At 41.2% G+C, this 18,857-nt stretch overlaps 1 protein-coding gene across 1 annotated transcript; it reads right to left on the bottom strand.

Moving 5' to 3' along the window:
• Window positions 1-149: 149 nt before the first annotated feature.
• Window positions 150-18,847, bottom strand: stx18 (syntaxin 18). The gene is made up of 11 exons (XM_079510460.1): window positions 18,611-18,847; window positions 9,153-9,220; window positions 6,016-6,131; window positions 4,897-4,974; window positions 3,676-3,742; window positions 3,313-3,404; window positions 2,698-2,789; window positions 2,208-2,266; window positions 1,994-2,063; window positions 1,550-1,630; window positions 150-1,397 (listed from the first exon to the last, which is right to left on the bottom strand). The coding sequence occupies exons 1-11, from the start codon at window positions 18,773-18,775 to the stop codon at window positions 1,302-1,304; spliced, it is 984 nt and encodes a 327-aa protein (XP_079366586.1). The 5' UTR covers window positions 18,776-18,847; the 3' UTR covers window positions 150-1,301.
• Window positions 18,848-18,857: the final 10 nt, after the last annotated feature.

The raw sequence follows: 18,857 nt of genomic DNA, 5'->3' as shown, positions 1-18,857 counted from the left end.
ACAGATAACTCAAGGCAACCATCTTATTATCTGGATATATTGACTATATAATATATTGATATATTGAGACTTTAAGTAAAAATACAGGAACTGTTATCAAGTAATATCCTGTGAGTTTCAAAGACAGAATGAAGAAAAAAAAGGCGAAATTTCACTAAGAGCATTACTTGGCTTTATTATTTGAGTAAAAAGTGCAAGTCTTTACAGTAGGGCTGCCTGGAAACAAAGTCTTTCTCTGTGACTGGAAGTCTAATCTGACATAGTGATTGCAGGACACATGTCTATCATGCACTTAACCCACTTAAGTCCTATATGCTTAGTCATTTGATGAATTGTAAAAAACAAATCACACCCGTGTGAAATGAGGGGCGCTCTTGTCATCGTACATCATCATGTGTCATCCCATACTGGCCAATCAGAATTGGTTAGTGATTGGTTAATTCTGGCCAATCAGAAGTGCATGTTGCCTGTGATTGGTTAGCTGATTTGGTCGTTTACATAGGACGTACATTTTCGGACATCTGACGCCATTTCTCCGTTCACCGTCAATGGCAAAACTTGAGACGGGCGGGGACAAAATTTAGCGGACATTTGACCGGAATTCTCTTACCGTGGTCAATGGCAAATCTTGAGACGTGTGGGGACAAAAGCTGTTTATAGAAGGGGCTAGCGCCTCTTCAAAATAGCAGATCTACATGCTCACAATGTGATGTTATCCTATCCGCTATGAGCTTGTAGATTTCTCTTTACATTTTTAACATGTTCACCTAAAGTACAATGACCAAAATAGGGATGCCAGGTTGAAAGAGATTAAATAAACAAATAACACTAAGTACCAGTTGTCAGTGCAATGCAAGTATACACAGTATACTTGTTTAGTGGATTTAAGTCAACAACAAAGAGTCAAGGGAATTACTTTTAAGAGCCAGAGAAGGAAAGCTGTTGCCTGTTAATCTGTTGGCAGTCATTTTAGTGATAGAAATACACCAACTGTCCACTGACATAGAAAAAGCACTTATTTAGGCCAATAGCATGCTTTGATGTACATGGAGTGTTCCACACTGCCCTCCTGTGGATGATGGGTGCCATTGTTCACAATGACGCTGGAAAGCACTAGACTGGGATTACTTTTCACTCCAAATTCATTAGATAGAATGACCCCTTGGCCCCTGGGGATATCCTTTCCTCCTAGTCCATTGTGTACAGCTAGTCAGCTACAACAACATCTAGTCTTAGTGAGTTCATTACTTCTGGATGCAAACCAATGAGGGGACATTCTGTGGTTTGAAGCTGTGACAAGGTTAGCTGTCGTACCAGTCCAGGAAAAGAAGAGAGAACGAGCACATGACCAGGAAGAAGAGGATCCACACACGGAAGCCGGCGTTGTTTTTGATGGCCTTGAGACATAATGAGATTCATGAAAAACACTCAACTTAAACTAAATAATAATACCAGAACAATAGTGGACAAGTTAACTATCCGACATGGGACTGGATAGAAAATTAAGGCATGGAATTGGATAGAATAGTGTTGGCTAAGCAGTAAATACCTCTCGTATATCTTCGTTGCCTTCTTTGACGTTCTCTGTAGCACCCACAACCAGCTGGTGAATGCTATCGATCTCCGTTTCCTGTCGAGGGAGAAGATGTGTAAACACTTTGGATGTGTTACTGGGCATGGCTCTGTAGGTGTAGGAGGTTAGCTGAAGAATAAGGTCTGTCACTGACTGTGTGTCAGTGTGTGTGTGTGTGTGTGTGTGTGTGTCTGCCGACGGTCACTTTGAAAAACAGCATGAGCACGAGTGTGTAACACATGTGTTATAATATATACATTTTAATAATTTCCTGTTATTTAGTCTTAAATGGAAAGTGACTCCTTTTTAATCTTTTGTTTTTTCTATCATTAAACGTCCCATCCCATCCCTAGCCACATTTTGCTATGCAGATTTAGAGAATCAGAACCAAACATGGTAGGTGTGAGGGACTCAACTCACTTGTTGAAGGACCTTCTCAGCAAAGATCTCCTGGAGTCGGGAGATCTCTACAACCTTACCCTCGATGTGCCTACAGGAACGTGGAGGGATGAAAAGGTCATGGAAGGAATATGACATCTACAGTACAGAATGACAATGGTAAATGGGTTAACAACTGGTTACTCATACTGCCAAGAAAAGGTTGAGTAATATTTCTGTGCCGACAGATTCTCACCTAACTTCATCCACCAGACTGCTCATCTCACTCACCAACCTCTGGTTCTCCTGTTCAAACTAGAAAGGAATAAAGTGATGAGCAATTAATGAGCGATTAACAGTTATGCAATGAGATATTTACAGAGTTCTATACTGTATTAATATTCAAATGTACTCAACTGCCATACTGCAATAATACTTCAGCAATTATCTCAACCCCCTACTCTGGACTGTTAATTGCTACAGACTCCACTGTAGCGATTAACGAAATTAACATTAGATTTATCTAGGGCTAATCGAACATTTTCAAATGCCTGTAAAATAACTGTCTGGAATTTCAGTGCATATAAATTACATTTCATTTTGTCCCCAGGGGTTTGTACTGTGCAAGTAAATTCTGTACATGTGACAACCTGCAATGTGGATCCACACACTGCATAACAGATTTATCAGGACCATTAACAATTGTGTATCTTGTATTTATGATAAATGATTATATCATCCCACACCATCTGGATCTCCTCAGGAGAGAGCTCATCCTCCACCTTGCCCTCCTCCCACAGGTTGACATTGTTGTCCAGGACCTCAGACACTCCCCTCTCTACAGGAAGAGGAAATAGACAAAAACATAGTGTTGACCTAGAAAAGGTTTTTACATTTTAAACTAACACTGAAGATTTTGTTTTCACTCATTCTCAGGTGTTCACTCATTCACTCATTCTCAGGTGTTCACTCATTCACTCATTCTCAGGTGTTCACTCATTCTCAGGTGTTCACTCATTTGAGGGAACCCAAAAAGCCTGATTTATACTTCAAGCTCACAGCGCGTCGCATGGCAAAGCGATGTGACCTGTCTGTCTATTTTTGGCACAGGACACCGGCGCGTGACCAGGTTTAAATTAAGCATACGACTTTTGTAGGACCTGAAAAACCGTAACGGACAATCTGAATTATTTTGTTGGTCATTTATGTTTGCACATACGATTAATATGTAGGTAGGTGTATTATAACGAATACCCAAATGTTAAAAATAAAATGTGAGTCATAAAGTTCTCAAAACTATACATAAAAACACAAATGGAAATGAAGATAGATAACTATATACAATATAGCAGCTAGCATACCAGAGTTGTCCTCCTTTCCTCCCTTCTCCTCTGTGTTCTCCACCTGGGGACTCTTCTCTGTCTTACTGTGGTGCTCCGTTTGTAGTCTTGACCTAAAACCACACAACCATTTGTTAGTGTAAATGAAATGTGCATTCACAAAATTACTTCTAAGCCCAAACCACACCAAAGGGTCAGGTTGGGACAAAATGTTTTAAGGTATACCACACCAATGCAACTCATTGAGTTGCAATGAGTTGCATCCGAACCTTTGGTGTGGTTTAGGCTTTAATAAGACAAAGATTTGCATGCACAAATAAATGAGCTACTAGGTTTATTCAGTGTGTAGTGAGTAGTGACTGGCTGGGCAATGTGAATACTCACAGTCTCTTCTTGTCCACCACTCTCTTGACCCTTATCGCTCTCTGCTCAGAGTACAGCTTACATACTCCTTAAAAACAACAGAGATACATGTCAATATTAAAGGTGATTGCAGTTATTTAATCAATTAAACTCTATACTTGGTTGGTTGACCCCAGGTATATATAATTGGCTGCTACCTTTTGTCCCCTCTACACTGAATCTCTTCATTGAAAATAGCCAAATTACTATAAGCTCATAAAGTGTCTTCTAGATCTTGTAGATCTGCTATTTTCGCTGAGTGTTCGCCAATGACATGACCAGAATAGGGACCCTATGGTTCATGTGGTTAATCTCAGGAAAACATAGTGATTTCTAATTGCGACCACAGGTCGCATTTACTATGAAATTGTGCATTTCCGTCAGTTGTTTGGTTGGTCACGCCCCCATATGGTCAAGACACGCTCCATATATGGCCAGTACAGAATTCATTCCATATGTTGATCTGACATGGGGAATTGGGCGGGGTGCCCCACAGAGGCAAATTCAAAGGATTCAAAGGCCATCTGTTAGACCAATGATTCTCAACCGTTTTCATTTCAGGGACCCTCACTTCAATATACAATAGGCCATGGAGCCATGGATACCACGGTTTTCCTTTTCTTCTGGGAAAATGTGTTCAATACAAGTGAACGGTAGTTTCAACTGGACTCCAGCAGCCATCACTGCTTGTTGTTGTCTCGCATCGTGACGGTGGAATATTTTTCGGTTCGACAACAAGCCATGGAACTATTTTCAGGGGGATTTTCATGGATCAAAGGCGCAAATACTTATGGCGTATGCTCCAAAGGTAATTAAACAATCTCGGCAGTCTCGGTATATGTCACCTTTTAATCTAAAGCCGTCAACGTGTTAAGTATGCACACTGTCAAGTTGTCAACCAATCAAGAGGAGCATTTATTAAAACCTGGGGAAAACAGACATCATTTACACCAGGAAGTAGATTGCATTTCGACAAACTACTGGCAGAGTTTTTCATAGGACTAACTTTGACTAACTAGTTAAATGATACCACGAAAAAATGTTGAATGAGGTTATGCAGCCCATGAGAAAACCAATTTCTCCATCCCAGTAGGCTCATATTCATATATTCCAGACCTACATCACAACGAACAGAATATAACAGTCCATAGAGAATGACAGTTTGGGCAGTGTGTTTTAGTGTGACAAGTGACAGGAACCCACCTCTCAGATACATCTCCACAAGGTCCAAGACTGCTCCTCTGTGCTCCTTCACCTGGGCTGCCAATACCTGCTTCTCAGCTGGAAACACCACAGTCACAGGTATATATCATCTCAGTCAGGTGGAAACCTTATATGTCCGAAACTGTTACTTTTCGGGATTAAAATTCAAAAACGGCAAAAGCAGCAGATCTACAATATCCAAGCGTGTTGCTTCGCAGTTCGCACCACATTTCGAAATTGGAGATCTGCTACTTTTGATGTTTTTGTGTGATGCTGTAGTATGATCAAGTAGGGCGTTAATTTACGAAAAACACAAAAAGTTTAAATATGGAGATGAGGTTTCTGCCCGACAACAATAATATTCACTTACAGGACTCAAACTATAAAACTCTTTGCCCAAACCCACTGCCCAATGTCAAAACTGACATGTTAATGTTTTCGCAATAATGTTTAAAACAATATTTTCTTAGCGATTATTCTATTGATTACTTTTTGGGATTAACGGATTTATTTTACAGCCGTCCGCCAGCCTGCAGATGGATGGATGCCATGTTGATAATTCCAGCATTCACCAAATGCCTAGGCTTGCACGCTACAGTGAGTACAGTCATATCTGGTGGGTAGCAAGCACTGTACTTGACTATTCCGCCAAGAATGAGAACGGTACCTACAGTACCAAAAACTGTATAGGAAATGACTAGTTTTTAGCTTAGTTTTAGTCTTTGTAAATCTTCTAAAGGAATGCCTTGAACTAGGAGCTGAAATGAAAGGTTTTCTTTGAACGAGTATTACTCTCTCTGCTTCGATGGTGCTTCGATTCTTGCGTGCAGATAGGATACTACTGGCAGCAGCCCTACTGAAGCACAAATGCTGTGTTGCTTTATCATGTATGCGAGGTTTGAGGATGCATTTGCACACTCACTTGTAAACCTGTTATTTCACAGTAGCCATTTGGGGTTCCTATTCATTGAGGGGGACACACGTTCTAGCGTGCACATCCTGTACCCGTGTGTGTGTGGAAAATGACTAGTGGAACGCCGTGGTGTCCCATGTAGCGATCCAAACACCACTGTCCATATCTGAACATAGCTATAGTAAAGCACACATACTGCACAGTACCTTCAGCGCGTAGCTGTTTGATAGCTTCAGAGCAGGTCCTCATGAAGATCTGAGCGTCTTGGTCAATCTGGTCTCGTTCGTTGTCCGTCATATGAGTAAGGTCTGATGAGATGAGACTGTGAACACATTTATAATAACAGTGTTTTAACATCTGGTGACTTCCATAAAAAGTGGGATGCATGGGTCAAAGTCAGCTAACAACAGTGACATGAAACATGTAGAAACAAATGTGAAAAGAAAATGTATTTGCTACAAAGAATTGTACATGTGATTGACTCAATAAAGTAACAAAAAAAAGAAAAAGTACAGAAGTATTGGCAATCAAAATGTGCTTAAAGTACCAAAAGTAAAAGTACTCATTGTACAGTACAGAATGTCCCTTTTTTTACATGTATAACAAATATTTTGAAAATTGCAAAGCTACAAGCTCACAATGTGTCGCATCGCAACACATTGTGAGCTTGTAGATCGGCTATTTTCAAATGGCCAAAATAATACAAATCTATAAAGTAACTAGTACAGGTCTGTATGTGTGTACATGGAACCAAAATAACCCTTACAGGTCTGTTACTCTGAGTGTAACACAAGGAACCATGAAATGGAGCAATGCAGCATTCAGGTTTACATTGTATTTCGTTGCATTGCATTTATAATAATAGAGAGACAGAGAAGATGATATGAATTCACTCTGTCTGTATCACACCAGAAAAAATAACCTCGCTACATGTTTTTAAAACACAACAGCTGATCACATCAAACGTATTCACACTGTCGCAGGTCAGTCAGGACATTCCACGTTGCCACCATCCAGCTCTTATCAAAGCACATGTCGGAGTTCTCAGACGCTCCTTTGACTTTATGCAGCGTCCTAACTTTCCACTGTGGACACGATGACGTGTCCAATGTCCCTGCAGGCAGGACGGAGAGGATAAAAGGCGTCTGTGGGGTATAGCACTATAGTGACTCGGCGGAACGATGAAGGGTTGTGAGGCTTTGCTTGTGTTACCGTTCTGTCTGTTCGGGGCCGTCGTGGCTCAGCCTCAGGGACAGAATGTTGTGGTCGGAGAGAGACCGAGCCGTGCTGAAGCAGGTACCCTCTTACAACCTGACCTTTGGGATGAGCTGAAAGAACTACGAGACATGGTGGTGGTACAGCAGGAGAAGACGAGGAACATGGAGTCCAGGCTGGCAGCCAGCGAGGAAAGACTGACAGCCAGCGAGGACGAGTCCAAGAAGCTGAGGATGTCGGTGGCAGTCATGGCTGCCAAACTGACCGCTTCCGATACCCAAGTCAAACAGCTCCAGACCAGACTCGGCACCAGTGAAGGCCAGATCCAAGACCATGAGTCCAGACTCTGTACCAGTGAAGGCCAGATCCAAGACCATGAGTCCAGACTCGGCACCAGTGAAGGCCAGATCCAAGACCTGAAGCAAGAAAGTGAAGCCCACCGTACCCGGCTGTCCACCATAGAAACCAGGCTGACTGCGGCTGAGGGAGAAGTTCAGGGACTGATGAACAAACCAAAGGTGGTCTTCTCTGCTGGGTTGAGTAATGATGGACAAGTTGGACCATTTAATGTTGCAACCATTCTGGTCTACAAGAAGGTCCACACTAACATCGGCAACGCCTACGATCACTTTACAGGCATCTTCAAAGCGCCTGTGGGAGGAGTCTATCGGTTCACATTTACCGCGGCTCACTACAGGATATCTGAGGGTATGCAGGTCCTCATGTATAAAAATGAGCAGTTACTCATTAACAACTGGAGATCCAATAACGATGGAAGGCTTGTATACTTATCTAGTGGAATCATCGTAGAGTTGAAGGAGGGGGACCGGGTTTACATGCGTTTGCCTGCTAACTTTAGGCTCTTTGATGACTCACAAAACTACAACATATTCAGTGGTGTCCTGGTCTATCCTATGTAACACTGGCAACGCTATATTCCATTCATTTAAAGAGCTACCACAATGCTCTTATTCATCCAATAAATGCATTGAAATTAAACAATAAAAAAAAAAGCTAGCAATAAAAACCTACAAGGCGATGATGAAATGTGATTTATGGCAAACAAATGTCCCCATTGAATTTTACCAAATGATTTCCCGCTGTAGCCTAACTTGTTATCAGCACTGTGTTGGCTTTTGCAAAGGTTACCCACTGGTTCAAAGCAAGTGACAAAACTTGGTACACATTCTAGGTAGCTTTTCTTCTGTTAAACAGAGTTGGATAGAGTGGATCATGTCAAAAGATTTGGAGTTTATGTCTAATGGAGATGATGAAATAAAAGGAGTCGACATTTAAATGAGTACGTCTGAGAGTGGCTTGACTCCTTTGCTTACCCGTAGAGAACAACCCACAACGCCCATTTTCACGTGGAGTGTTTACTTAATCTATTCTGTTTTATCAACACTCTTAACAAAACATGCCACTACTACCCACACCCATATACACACCCACACACAGAGGGGCCTTGAAGAGAGGAAGGCCAGGATTAGTCTCAGGCATGATTTGCTCTTCACTTGGTTGCAGCTCAATTATTCCAGACAATTAGACTGGAGCCTGCTGCTTCAGACCACCCTACTCGCTGTTGACCTTGTGCCAGCAGCCAGCCCCCACAACACTGACACAAGAACACACACACATACCTCAATTATCCTAGATAAACCCTGAGGAGTCTACGATATAACCCTGTAGTCACAGGTCTGCCCTTAGTCCTCCTCCTGACCACCTCACAACCAGACCATTTATCAGAAGCCACCAACGCCCTGCCCTGTAGCCTAGCACTTTCACATCGTCACATCCATTTTACCCACATCAACCCTAGAATCCCTATTCTGGGCATGTCATAATAGGCAAATATTCGGCAAAAATGGATGAAAGTTTGGCGAAAACAGTCGGACATTCAGTGAACATTCGGTGAAAATAGCAGAGCTGCAAGCGTATACCCAATTTTTTTGTGTCTGTAAACCTGTGGTGTTACAATTATCTGAAGCTTACAACTCATCTGTGATGCATTGTAGGCTAGCTTGTAGATTCGCTACCTTTGCTGTTTGATATACAACAACAGTATATAGGATTTAAATGGTTACCGTAAGCAGAATGTTTCAGTCAGGCGATTGGAGGAGAGGCTTACCTTCCGGCGTTCACATAGTCTTTCCTATGCTGCAGCAGGAAGTCTTTCAGTTTAGTGATGTTTGTGATCTGCCAGGATGAAGAGAGAAGAAGCAACACATGAACATTTTCTTTCATATTAATGAGTGTGCACTGTGCCGCGTGCTATTTTTAGAATGTCGTGTCTCTGGTTCTGCTTCAGTAGAACATGGCTTAAAAAACACACACACACACACACACGTGTGTGTGCACGCATGCATGCACATATATATGCAGTATGCACACACACACACACACACACACACACACACACACACACACACACACACACACACACACACACACACACACACACACACACACACACACACACACACACACACACACACACACACACACACACACACACACACACACACACACACACACACACACACACACACACACACACACACACACGGGTTTGTCCCAGCTACCTTCACCTAAAACGCATCATGCCACTTATTTAGTTATTTTGGCAAGGGACACCATCATAAGGCGAGGTATGAATAAGGCTTAAATGTATGATTTTGCATTTATTGACTGTGTCAGGCAGCCATGTCCATCTATCTTGGTGCATTCTGAATGTTTACCTTTGACAATTAATTTACTACAGGACATACCGAAATCAAACCGGCAATTTCCTCGTCAAACAGATTGAGTAAATAAAACTATGAGCTACTCCACACAGAGCTCTGACAGAGCAATCTCTAATAAGCCTGAAATGCATGATCCGTTACCATTTATCACAGGGCGGTGTGTGTGTGTGTGTAAACCAGAGAGGAAACTACGTTCAATCAATCCAATATTTGCTCCTGTAATTCGGTCAAACACTGAAAAAAAGGCCAAATTGCTTCCCTGTCCACAGAGGGCTGCTGGCAGGGCAGAAGTGTGCATGAAAACGCACACTGTAGAGTCTGTTGGAGCTGCTGGAAGACAGAGTTCAGACAGGGAAGGGATTGAAAGAATGCCACAATGGATGTGACTGTGACACGGACCCCTGAACGTGGGAGACTATTTTGATAGCATAACGACGCCGTCTTCAACCTTCAGTCTTCTGAGTCTAACAACCCTAATTATCAAATTGCCTCGGTTGTAAGGAGTAACCTGGACCTAGCCCTCTAATTGTGTCTAAGAATTCTGAGAGTATAGCGGAGGCCTGAGAAAAAAAAAGTTTTATTAAAGATGACGTTTGAAAGGTGACAGGCTTTTTATTGCTCAAATAAGGTGTCAAGATAAACAGAGACAAGCAATTTGCTAGAAATGTAGCCCTCCTCTTCATTGCTTAGAAAGCAATCAAATGATATATGGCACGGCTTTGGGGCATATGTTAAGTCAGGCTGTTGAAGCAAGCTGGGACTTTGTAAAAATACAATTATCAGAGGTCACAAGTTAATTGTTGTTGAGAGCACTTGTAGAGGGATCAGGAGACAGAAACTTTTCTCACCGTTAAAAGAAAGAAGTTGTGACATTTCACTGGACAGAAACTCAAGTGGGCTCCAGAAGGTCCTGTAATGGACACTATATTTCATGATGTTGGTCACTGAAACAAGTTAAGGGAACATTGGCTTTGTTACATCTGCCAAATTTTTCAATTGTCACAGATCTACCAGTATTGCTGCCTGGTAGCTGACAGGTTTCATTCATACCCGTGTTGCATGTCCTTCCCTCTATTCTTTGAGACGTACAGGTATTTTGGGGCATGTCCAAATCCACCATTGCTTCATGGGGTGAAAACAACACAGCTTACCATTTAATTGCATTAGTGAACGTACGCATGCTTACATTTTAAAATGTTCTTTTCTTTTTCGTCATATGAGATATGAGAATAAGTTTCCTGTCTCTACATAAAGCAAACATGGTCCTTAAAGCCTTGTGCTAAGTTTGTTCTTGCAGTGTGCGTTTTAATATGTTACTTCTTCCAAATTCCAAGCTTTTTGCTTCTGAAGAATTAGCAACAGCTATTCTAAGTCATATACTGGAATAATAAAGACACAATCTTCAGCCCACCACCCTCAAGTATAACCAATCCCATGAATCAACTTGTAAAGTTATGAACCTTAAAATGGAAAGAAAAACTAACCTCATGGGAGAAAGTCATATTTGTCATTTTTCAATCATCTTTACTGCAATCTATATTTAATACCTGAATGTAGCGGTAGACCACAAGCCTTGTATAAGCTCATAAAATACACTCTCAACAGACATGTATACTGTAGGTGTTTGTGTGCTACACCTGTCTGACCAGCAGGCAGTGCTAAGTCCACAGTAATGAAAAGTGTTGAATGAGAATCCAAACGAGCAGAGACGGAACAACATGTGAAAGTGCTGCTTTGGGGGTTGAGCTGTCTCCTATGTGTATACATTGGAGCTCAGATTGCGAGCGCAACCTCAAGGGTTTGCAGGGGGTCAGAGGGATCAATTGCTCTTGTAACTTAAGACCCTAAAGAGCGAGTAATTCCTCAACAATGAAGAAGGGGGTGGCCCTGTGCTTGTGACTCACCCTCTGTGTGTGTGTGTGTGTGTGTGTGTGTGTGTGTGTGTGTGTGTGTGTGTGTGTGTGTGTGCATACTGCATATATATGTGCATGCATGCGTGCACACACACGCACACACAAATATGTAACTGTGTACGTGTGTGAGAGCTTGCAGTGAAGGCAGAAGGAGACAGTCTGCCGGGCTACATCTAATCTCATCAACATCAAGGACCCCCACTTCACCTCCTCACTTTCTCCTTCCCTCCAGCGTCCCTCCTACCCTGGTGGAGTCCAAACAAACCATCAGATGGATTATTACAAGGCAGAAAAGAGAAATGGCATAGTTTGCAGATTTCTTAGGAGCTTGGACGGCTCATTGTTTAGCTAAAATACATGTAACCAGAATTTGATAACGACCGCCCAGCCGGCAGCCGCTGTTCAGGTTTAGGGACTCGACACACTCTGCCCAAAGGCCATCCCAATTTGCTTTTACATGTATGGCCTGATAACAAAATGTTGCTTAACAAAAGAGATCTATGGTGCCTGTTGATGTTATCACCAATCACCATGTTTATGCCCGTCTTTAAAGATTGTGACAGTTTTAAGTGCATTTAGTGTAGTTGTCACAATAAACAAATGACAGCACCTAGATTAGCATCTGGGAATATAAAAAGGCTTTTGATGTGTACTGGACAATGATTACTAAACAGTGACTCGTTTGTTAACGAGTTTTAAACAAGTAATCCTTAACTATTATAGTGATTATGGGGTGTATACATTCTGTAGCCTACAGGACATTTGTCCAGACCAGAGCAGGACAATTGTCACATGATTCTCAACTTTTATATTTGACAGAATGAACTGGAGACCAAGGCTCCGAAACAGCTCAGAGAAAGGAAGAAAAAAAAGCCAGAAACCAAATGCATCGTGCATGCAAGCTCTTCACATCACTGATTTAAAACAACATGTTGATTGTTTTTTGGGGTTTCTTCTGGTTTGAACAAAGCCACATCATTTGAGACACAGACGTAGCAACCAGAAGCAATGAGTTTGCCTGGACAACAAAGACCTCTCAGCTGTTGGACTCATGGATGCTAACAATATTGTAACACTCAAGCCTCATTGAAAGCAGGGGAAACAAGACTTGGGAGTCTGTACTCTGTACCTCGTTGACAAGCAAGCTCTAAAGCCATTTGACTTTGAAGCCAGGACTTTATTTCTTTAAACAATTGTCTTAACCAATTCCTTTAATCTAGATTGTATGTTGAATTTCCACTAACAGACCAGAACATCATAGTGGTTTTCTTTTGAGGATTTAAACAATTCCAATATCTGGTTTTCCTTATTTACAAGCCAAGGTGACAATATGCAATGTATAGTTACTCCCACCTCAGAATATAACATATCCATTCTAGACTCCAAACATTAATTTAAAGTTGCTGTATTTCTGAGTCAGAGTTAATTTGAAAATTTCACCATGTTTGATAATCTGCAGAGTGACTAGATTTTATTTGTAATTTTTTACTGATAATCTAGACCTAATCAAGCCTCACACAATACATCAACACAACCACAACCTCACAGTAATTTACTTTTTGATCCACACATTATTATGATTTAGTCTTGCGCGTCTATGAACCCGAGCTCTATTTTTGTTCCAGTTAAACTGTTTAGTCTGCAAAGTATCTGGTGTTCATCTCCTTATTCAAAAAGTGACATATATCCACTGACCTGTGTTTAAGGACTTATTCTTCCTTCTATTAGTTTTCATTTTAATGATACATGCACTGTTCCTGTTTTATTGCAAGGGAAATCGGTCCTGGTTGCAGATGCTTCAAAATTCAATTTGCCAGGGCTTTGTGGGAAAACAGTCCAGAGATTAGGTCAACTGGTAAAGAGAGCGTTTAGCAGCACATTCAGTCCAGGATAATCCCTGAAAATAGCAACCCGATGGTAAAAGTACCCTCTGGATAGTCACGGCCTAAATGGTTCTGCTTATGCGAGGATGACATTCTCAATGCTTGGAACTATGCACAGTTGCAGTTTGTGATTTAGGTTATAGGCCAACAAAGGAGTCTTTTTGTGCATCTTTGTGATGGAAAGGCTATTGCACATTTGACCTTTCAAAAGTAAAGTTTAGAGATATTATTCACAACAGTTATACACTGTGACTGTTTTATATTTTAAGATTCAGCTAGAATCAGTCTACAATCCTTTCAAGTATTATAGCACCATAAGCTTTAACTTTTTTCTTTTATTCAATATACTAAAGTAGTATCATGTTACCTCTTCGTCTAACATATAAAGAATACATTTAACTTGGGCTGTTTTTTACCAGGTAAGCCAAGCAAGCATATTGGAGATAAGGAAATAAAAGAATTACAGAAGAGTAACAGCTAGCTAGATAACATGAGGTCAGACTTGGCTGACATGAATGATTTCTCTTAAATTAGCCTATACTGCCGTATTGCTTCTGGTTGCTGTCATGACTTGTTAAAAGATTTGCGCTTTCCATTTACCACCAACTTTTTAAAGGTATCTATGAATTTACAGTGTAGGCTTCAACTCAATACAAAATGTACAGTACCATCTTACTTCAAAGCAGTTAATTTACAGCATTTTGGGAGGTTTTAATACATTTGACATTGTGCACGCCTATGTGAATTAGGCTAATCCACATAAACATTTTCCTCCGATCAACTCAAATATATTTGGATGATACATATTTATGGAATATTTTACATAGGGCAAAATATACCCGTGTTTAGTGATGGTGTAACAAAAAATATGTTTAGTGTTCTAGGGTAAAAACTGTTTTTAACAATTTTCCAAATGAAGCAAACCTTTCAAATACAAACTACATTTTTGAGAGTACACAGGATTATCGTTTCCATTTGAAACGTGCTGTATATGGTAGAAAACGTCCTAACAGCGCATACTTAAGTGTGCTGGCCGATCGCCACACTTTTCAGGGTTTCAAAGAAAACTCTGTGAGAAGGAGCCAATTTAGGAATACCAGTGCTGAAGGCACAGTGGGGAGCCAAGCGCTATTTTCTACACACAATTTAACAATTTTGAGGCGACCTCCTCTATTTAAACACGAGAAGGGCAGCATGCTGTGGAGAGAAAGGAGGTGAACGGTGAAATGGAGATCACAGTGCCCCAAACCGACCCCTATGAGGTAAAAGATTCCCCTGACCAAGCCCCGCTCTGCAAACACTGGCCCTCTTATTAGTCAATCAAGGCTTTTTTTCTTTGATTGGTTCTAAAAATGTTACATTTCCTTGAGCTAGCCTCCATTTTTTGTGGAAAAAAGACGCAAATAAGCCACTTTATATTTGTTTACTTTGATGTTTCTTTCTTTATTTTTTATCTATTTGTGTGAAGAGTCGGTGGGAACTTGAAAAGAGTTATGCATGTCTTGAAGGGCACCCACATCTGTTGTGCATTAGGCACCGGCCGTCAACATTGTTACTGGGGACCTAATTTAATATTTTCTCTGTTTTGATCTTCCACCTTTAATCACTGGCTCTTGGGAGGATCGGCTTTCCCCAAGAAATTGTTCGAGAGCCGAAAGAAAATGTTATTGCAGCATGTTTATGGAATCATACATGCGAGGAGAGGGCTTGCACCAAAAAAAATGCTGCCTATCTCAAGTTGTGCAGAGAGAGAACGGATAGTTGGAAGGGGAGAGAGTGGGCGAAAACCACAACATAACTATAAGCAGTCAGGACATTCCAAAGTTGCAATTTCAATTTCTCCAAACGCTGGTTCACCGAGATGGTTGGAGATGATATGGACAGCACAAGGGAGACAGCGGTAGGGGGGAGGAGTGGAGAGGGCAGGCACCACAGGCTAGGTTTGAGTTTCTTTGAATCAGCATCCTTGCTTTTATTAAACCACCATTTCTAATATCAATGCAACAGGGGTGCAGAGGACATAACAAAAGCCTGGTTGTGCACAGCTGCTGTGACTGGGCCCATGTCGATGTTGGCCGCAGACTTGGGGTGGAGGCATCAGGTATGGTTTAAAAGTTCTGATGTCCTTAGGGAAACGTTGAATAGTTCTTCAAGGTGGCTTTGAAGGGTTCTCAAACTGACAACAATAATAGTGAACGTTCCAATCCGTATGAACTTCAGTTCTGTTTCTCACTATGATTCCAAATACAATCAGTGAGGGAAAAAAAGGAAACTGGGAGAAATGATTTTGCGGGCTCAAGCTGATGATAGCTAACACAGTTTAGCCTTCATTGAAGATAATATTAGCCAACCAACAGCAGACCGGAAGGCTTGGGTTTTGGCTTCTCTCCTAACATGAGGTCGTTTGGATTATCTATACATGATATTCATGTCAGGCCAATGACCTCTGGCTTCATGGCAGTGAACATGCTATGCAGCTGAGTCTCACTCGGCTCCTTATTTCAAACAGAAATCTCAACTTATTCTTAAATATATTCATTTACAATTGTACATTTCTTGAAGTGAATACAGTAATCACCAATACTGTGCCTTACTAGACAAGTTCTAACTACTTGTTTCAAGTTCAACCTGGTGTTTATATTTTGGGCACGTCATTATTGGCGAAAACACTTTCAAAAGTAGCAAAAATAGCAGATCTTTGTAGAAAGTATAAAATAGCTCTTTTGGATATGTCGTTAGGCTAAGATTTTCTTAAGTCTTCAAAAATAATACCAGATTATCCTACACCTAAATATACAGGGTTTAAATGCTTATTAAGATCAGGGTGACATACAGCAGTGGTTTTTACCACAGCAAATCAGAATCGCAAGGCACACCATAACAGAAATAGCTGCTCACAAAATAAATAAATACATGAAAGATATTTTCCTTTTATGATATGCATGTGGAGGCCCAGGTCAGACTCATAATCCATTCGATGCTCTTGACCCAGGCACTGGCATTAGAGCTAGAACTGGTCTCTGTGCACTGCTAGTTAGAATGGGTCAAATGCAGACCGCAGGACAAATTTCCCCACGGGGATCAATAAAGTATAACTTGCTAATTGTTTTTCATCCCCATTTATCGAATTAGCCTATGTCTGGGACTGCTTAACTGGTACCATCATGGTCAAATCAAGCATTACACCCAGTATGACCATAATGAAAATTGCTTCAATAAATTGAGGAATATTAGATACCTTTATTGATCCCACTGGGGAATTTCAGTCGCCTAGAGGCAGCCAAGGCAGTTCCTATTGCCACTTCCTCACAACCCAGTAGAATAAATACATAATTAAATGATCTGATGATCTATGTATACCTTTTCCACAATACAATACATTTCTTAAAGGACAACGCTGCCATTTTAGATACATGTTGTTTCTGTAATTGTGTGCAGTTTTCATAATTATGTACTTAATATTATTTTATTTTGTATTTACTGAATAAATCTCTCTGCCATTGTTTCTTCCCCATATTATGATAATTTAAAAGTTAGAAAAATATGTACCCTACCATATAACCTTTTGAGCATGTCATTTTAAGGTTATTTTCTCAATTTAATTTTGAGTGGTTGTTTTGGACTTTGAACAGAAATGCAGTTGGATGCATTATCAGTTATGTAAACTCTAAACTGCAATCATTGGCTGTTTTTTGTCTTAATCACTGGCCACCTTGTGATCTAGCAGCACTATTCACATCTCAACCCACGGCAGCAAACACATTTAGTGTTTTGGTCTTGATCCTGAGAAGCCATTCATACAGTGTTCTCCAACAGCCTCTGCATGTGGTTAAGAACACATGGTGTTAGTGTTATTGCTCTGTTTTGGGGAAACCTGAGCCACCTATGCACTAGTTCTTCAGACAGATGCCACACTGGGAAGTGGTGGGAGCAGTAGCAACCCTCCAGCTCCAACGACGCTGACTCTGTGTATGTGGTATTGAATAAAGAAGCACTGGGACAGCAACAACACTAGGGCAGAAATAGAATACATGGCAAATTGAAAATAAATGGCAGGGCAATAGAGCTCAAAAGCCCCTTCAGGAGAAGGAGAAAGGCAGGGCCAAGGACAAGTCTTTGACAAGGGCCAAATCCACTATGGGCTTTCCTTTAAATGTGACAAAGAGTCTTAAGACAAATTGTGCATTTGTTGGATGAGCAGTACGGCTGAGTATGTGGGGTGCATCCAGGAAACAATTGTCTATCAGCAACAAGTGGGGCACTATTTAAAAGTGAAATTAACAGGCTTTCCAACAGTATGGATGGATTTGTTTTTACGTCCGGATACCCCTTCAGACGTGCCTCCTCAGGAGTCTTGGCTCAGATCTGAACCCATTTGATTTGGCGTTAGGAACAAGTTGCGACCGACAAAACACACATTTCAAACGCTTCAATCAATGTTAATTCTGTTTAATACTGACAAAATTGCCATGAAAAACACACAAACATAGAGACTGTGTGTGTGTGTGTGTGTGTGTGTGTGTGTGTGTGTGTGTGTCATGGCAAATTTGTCAGTAAACTTAATATTGATTGTTGATTGATAATGATAACCTTTATATAGTTAACCAAAGCCTTATCTAATAATACCAAATAAACAACATGCTTACAATAACACCTTTCCAGCAAGATAAGACTGATGCACCCTCCCTCCCTCACCCTGTATGATCAAGGAGAGCAGGGTGCCATAACGGTACGGTGTATAATATATGCAGCAGTAGCACCCACCACGACACACATTTCCTTTCATTCATATTACTTGTGATGAACAGTGAATAGCATGTTTATTGGCCGGGGTTAGGAGCTAATGCTCACATTAAAACTAGTCTAGTATAGTCACCACTCACCATTTTAAATGAAAACACCACGACATACAAAGGACGGTACAACGTCATATGTCGAGTCTGAACAAAAGTAGTAAATACGACTATACTACCAATTCTTATGAATTTCGCCAACAGCAGCATTAGCTCGCACGTAGCCACCCCCCGGCATAGCAGCAAAACTTACCACCTCTTTCGCCTTGGGAGAAAATCCATGCTTGGGTCTGCTGCTGCTGCTCCGCTTCAGAATGTCGTCTTTGGTGGAGGGATCAAAGCCGACGCCGATCGCCTTATTTCGTGTTTTGACAGTTTTGACACTGGCTTTGAACAGTAAAGTAATGTCAACAGCCATGGTGTCTCTTTCCGTGGCGTGGCCGTGGAACCGCCTCCTCCTCCTACAGCACTGACTGTAGTGTAAACACACGGTGACACGT

The sequence above is a fragment of the Electrona antarctica genome, assembly GCF_951216825.1.
Source record: "Electrona antarctica genome assembly, chromosome: 9".
Classification (NCBI taxonomy): domain Eukaryota; kingdom Metazoa; phylum Chordata; class Actinopteri; order Myctophiformes; family Myctophidae; genus Electrona; species Electrona antarctica.
This window is presented reverse-complemented; position numbering and strand designations above follow the sequence as displayed.

Bases quoted from the DNA above. Each gene is read 5' to 3' on its own strand.
- stx18 (XM_079510460.1), bottom strand. From the start codon at position 18,775: ATGGCTGTTGACATTACTTTACTGTTCAAAGCCAGTGTCAAAACTGTC. The intron at 2,267-2,697 runs GTGTGGGATGAT...ATTCCTTTCTAG, and splicing joins CTCCTGAGGAGATCCAGATG to TTTGAACAGGAGAACCAGAG. The intron at 2,064-2,207 runs GTGAGAATCTGT...ACGTTCCTGTAG, and splicing joins AGTCTGGTGGATGAAGTTAG to GCACATCGAGGGTAAGGTTG.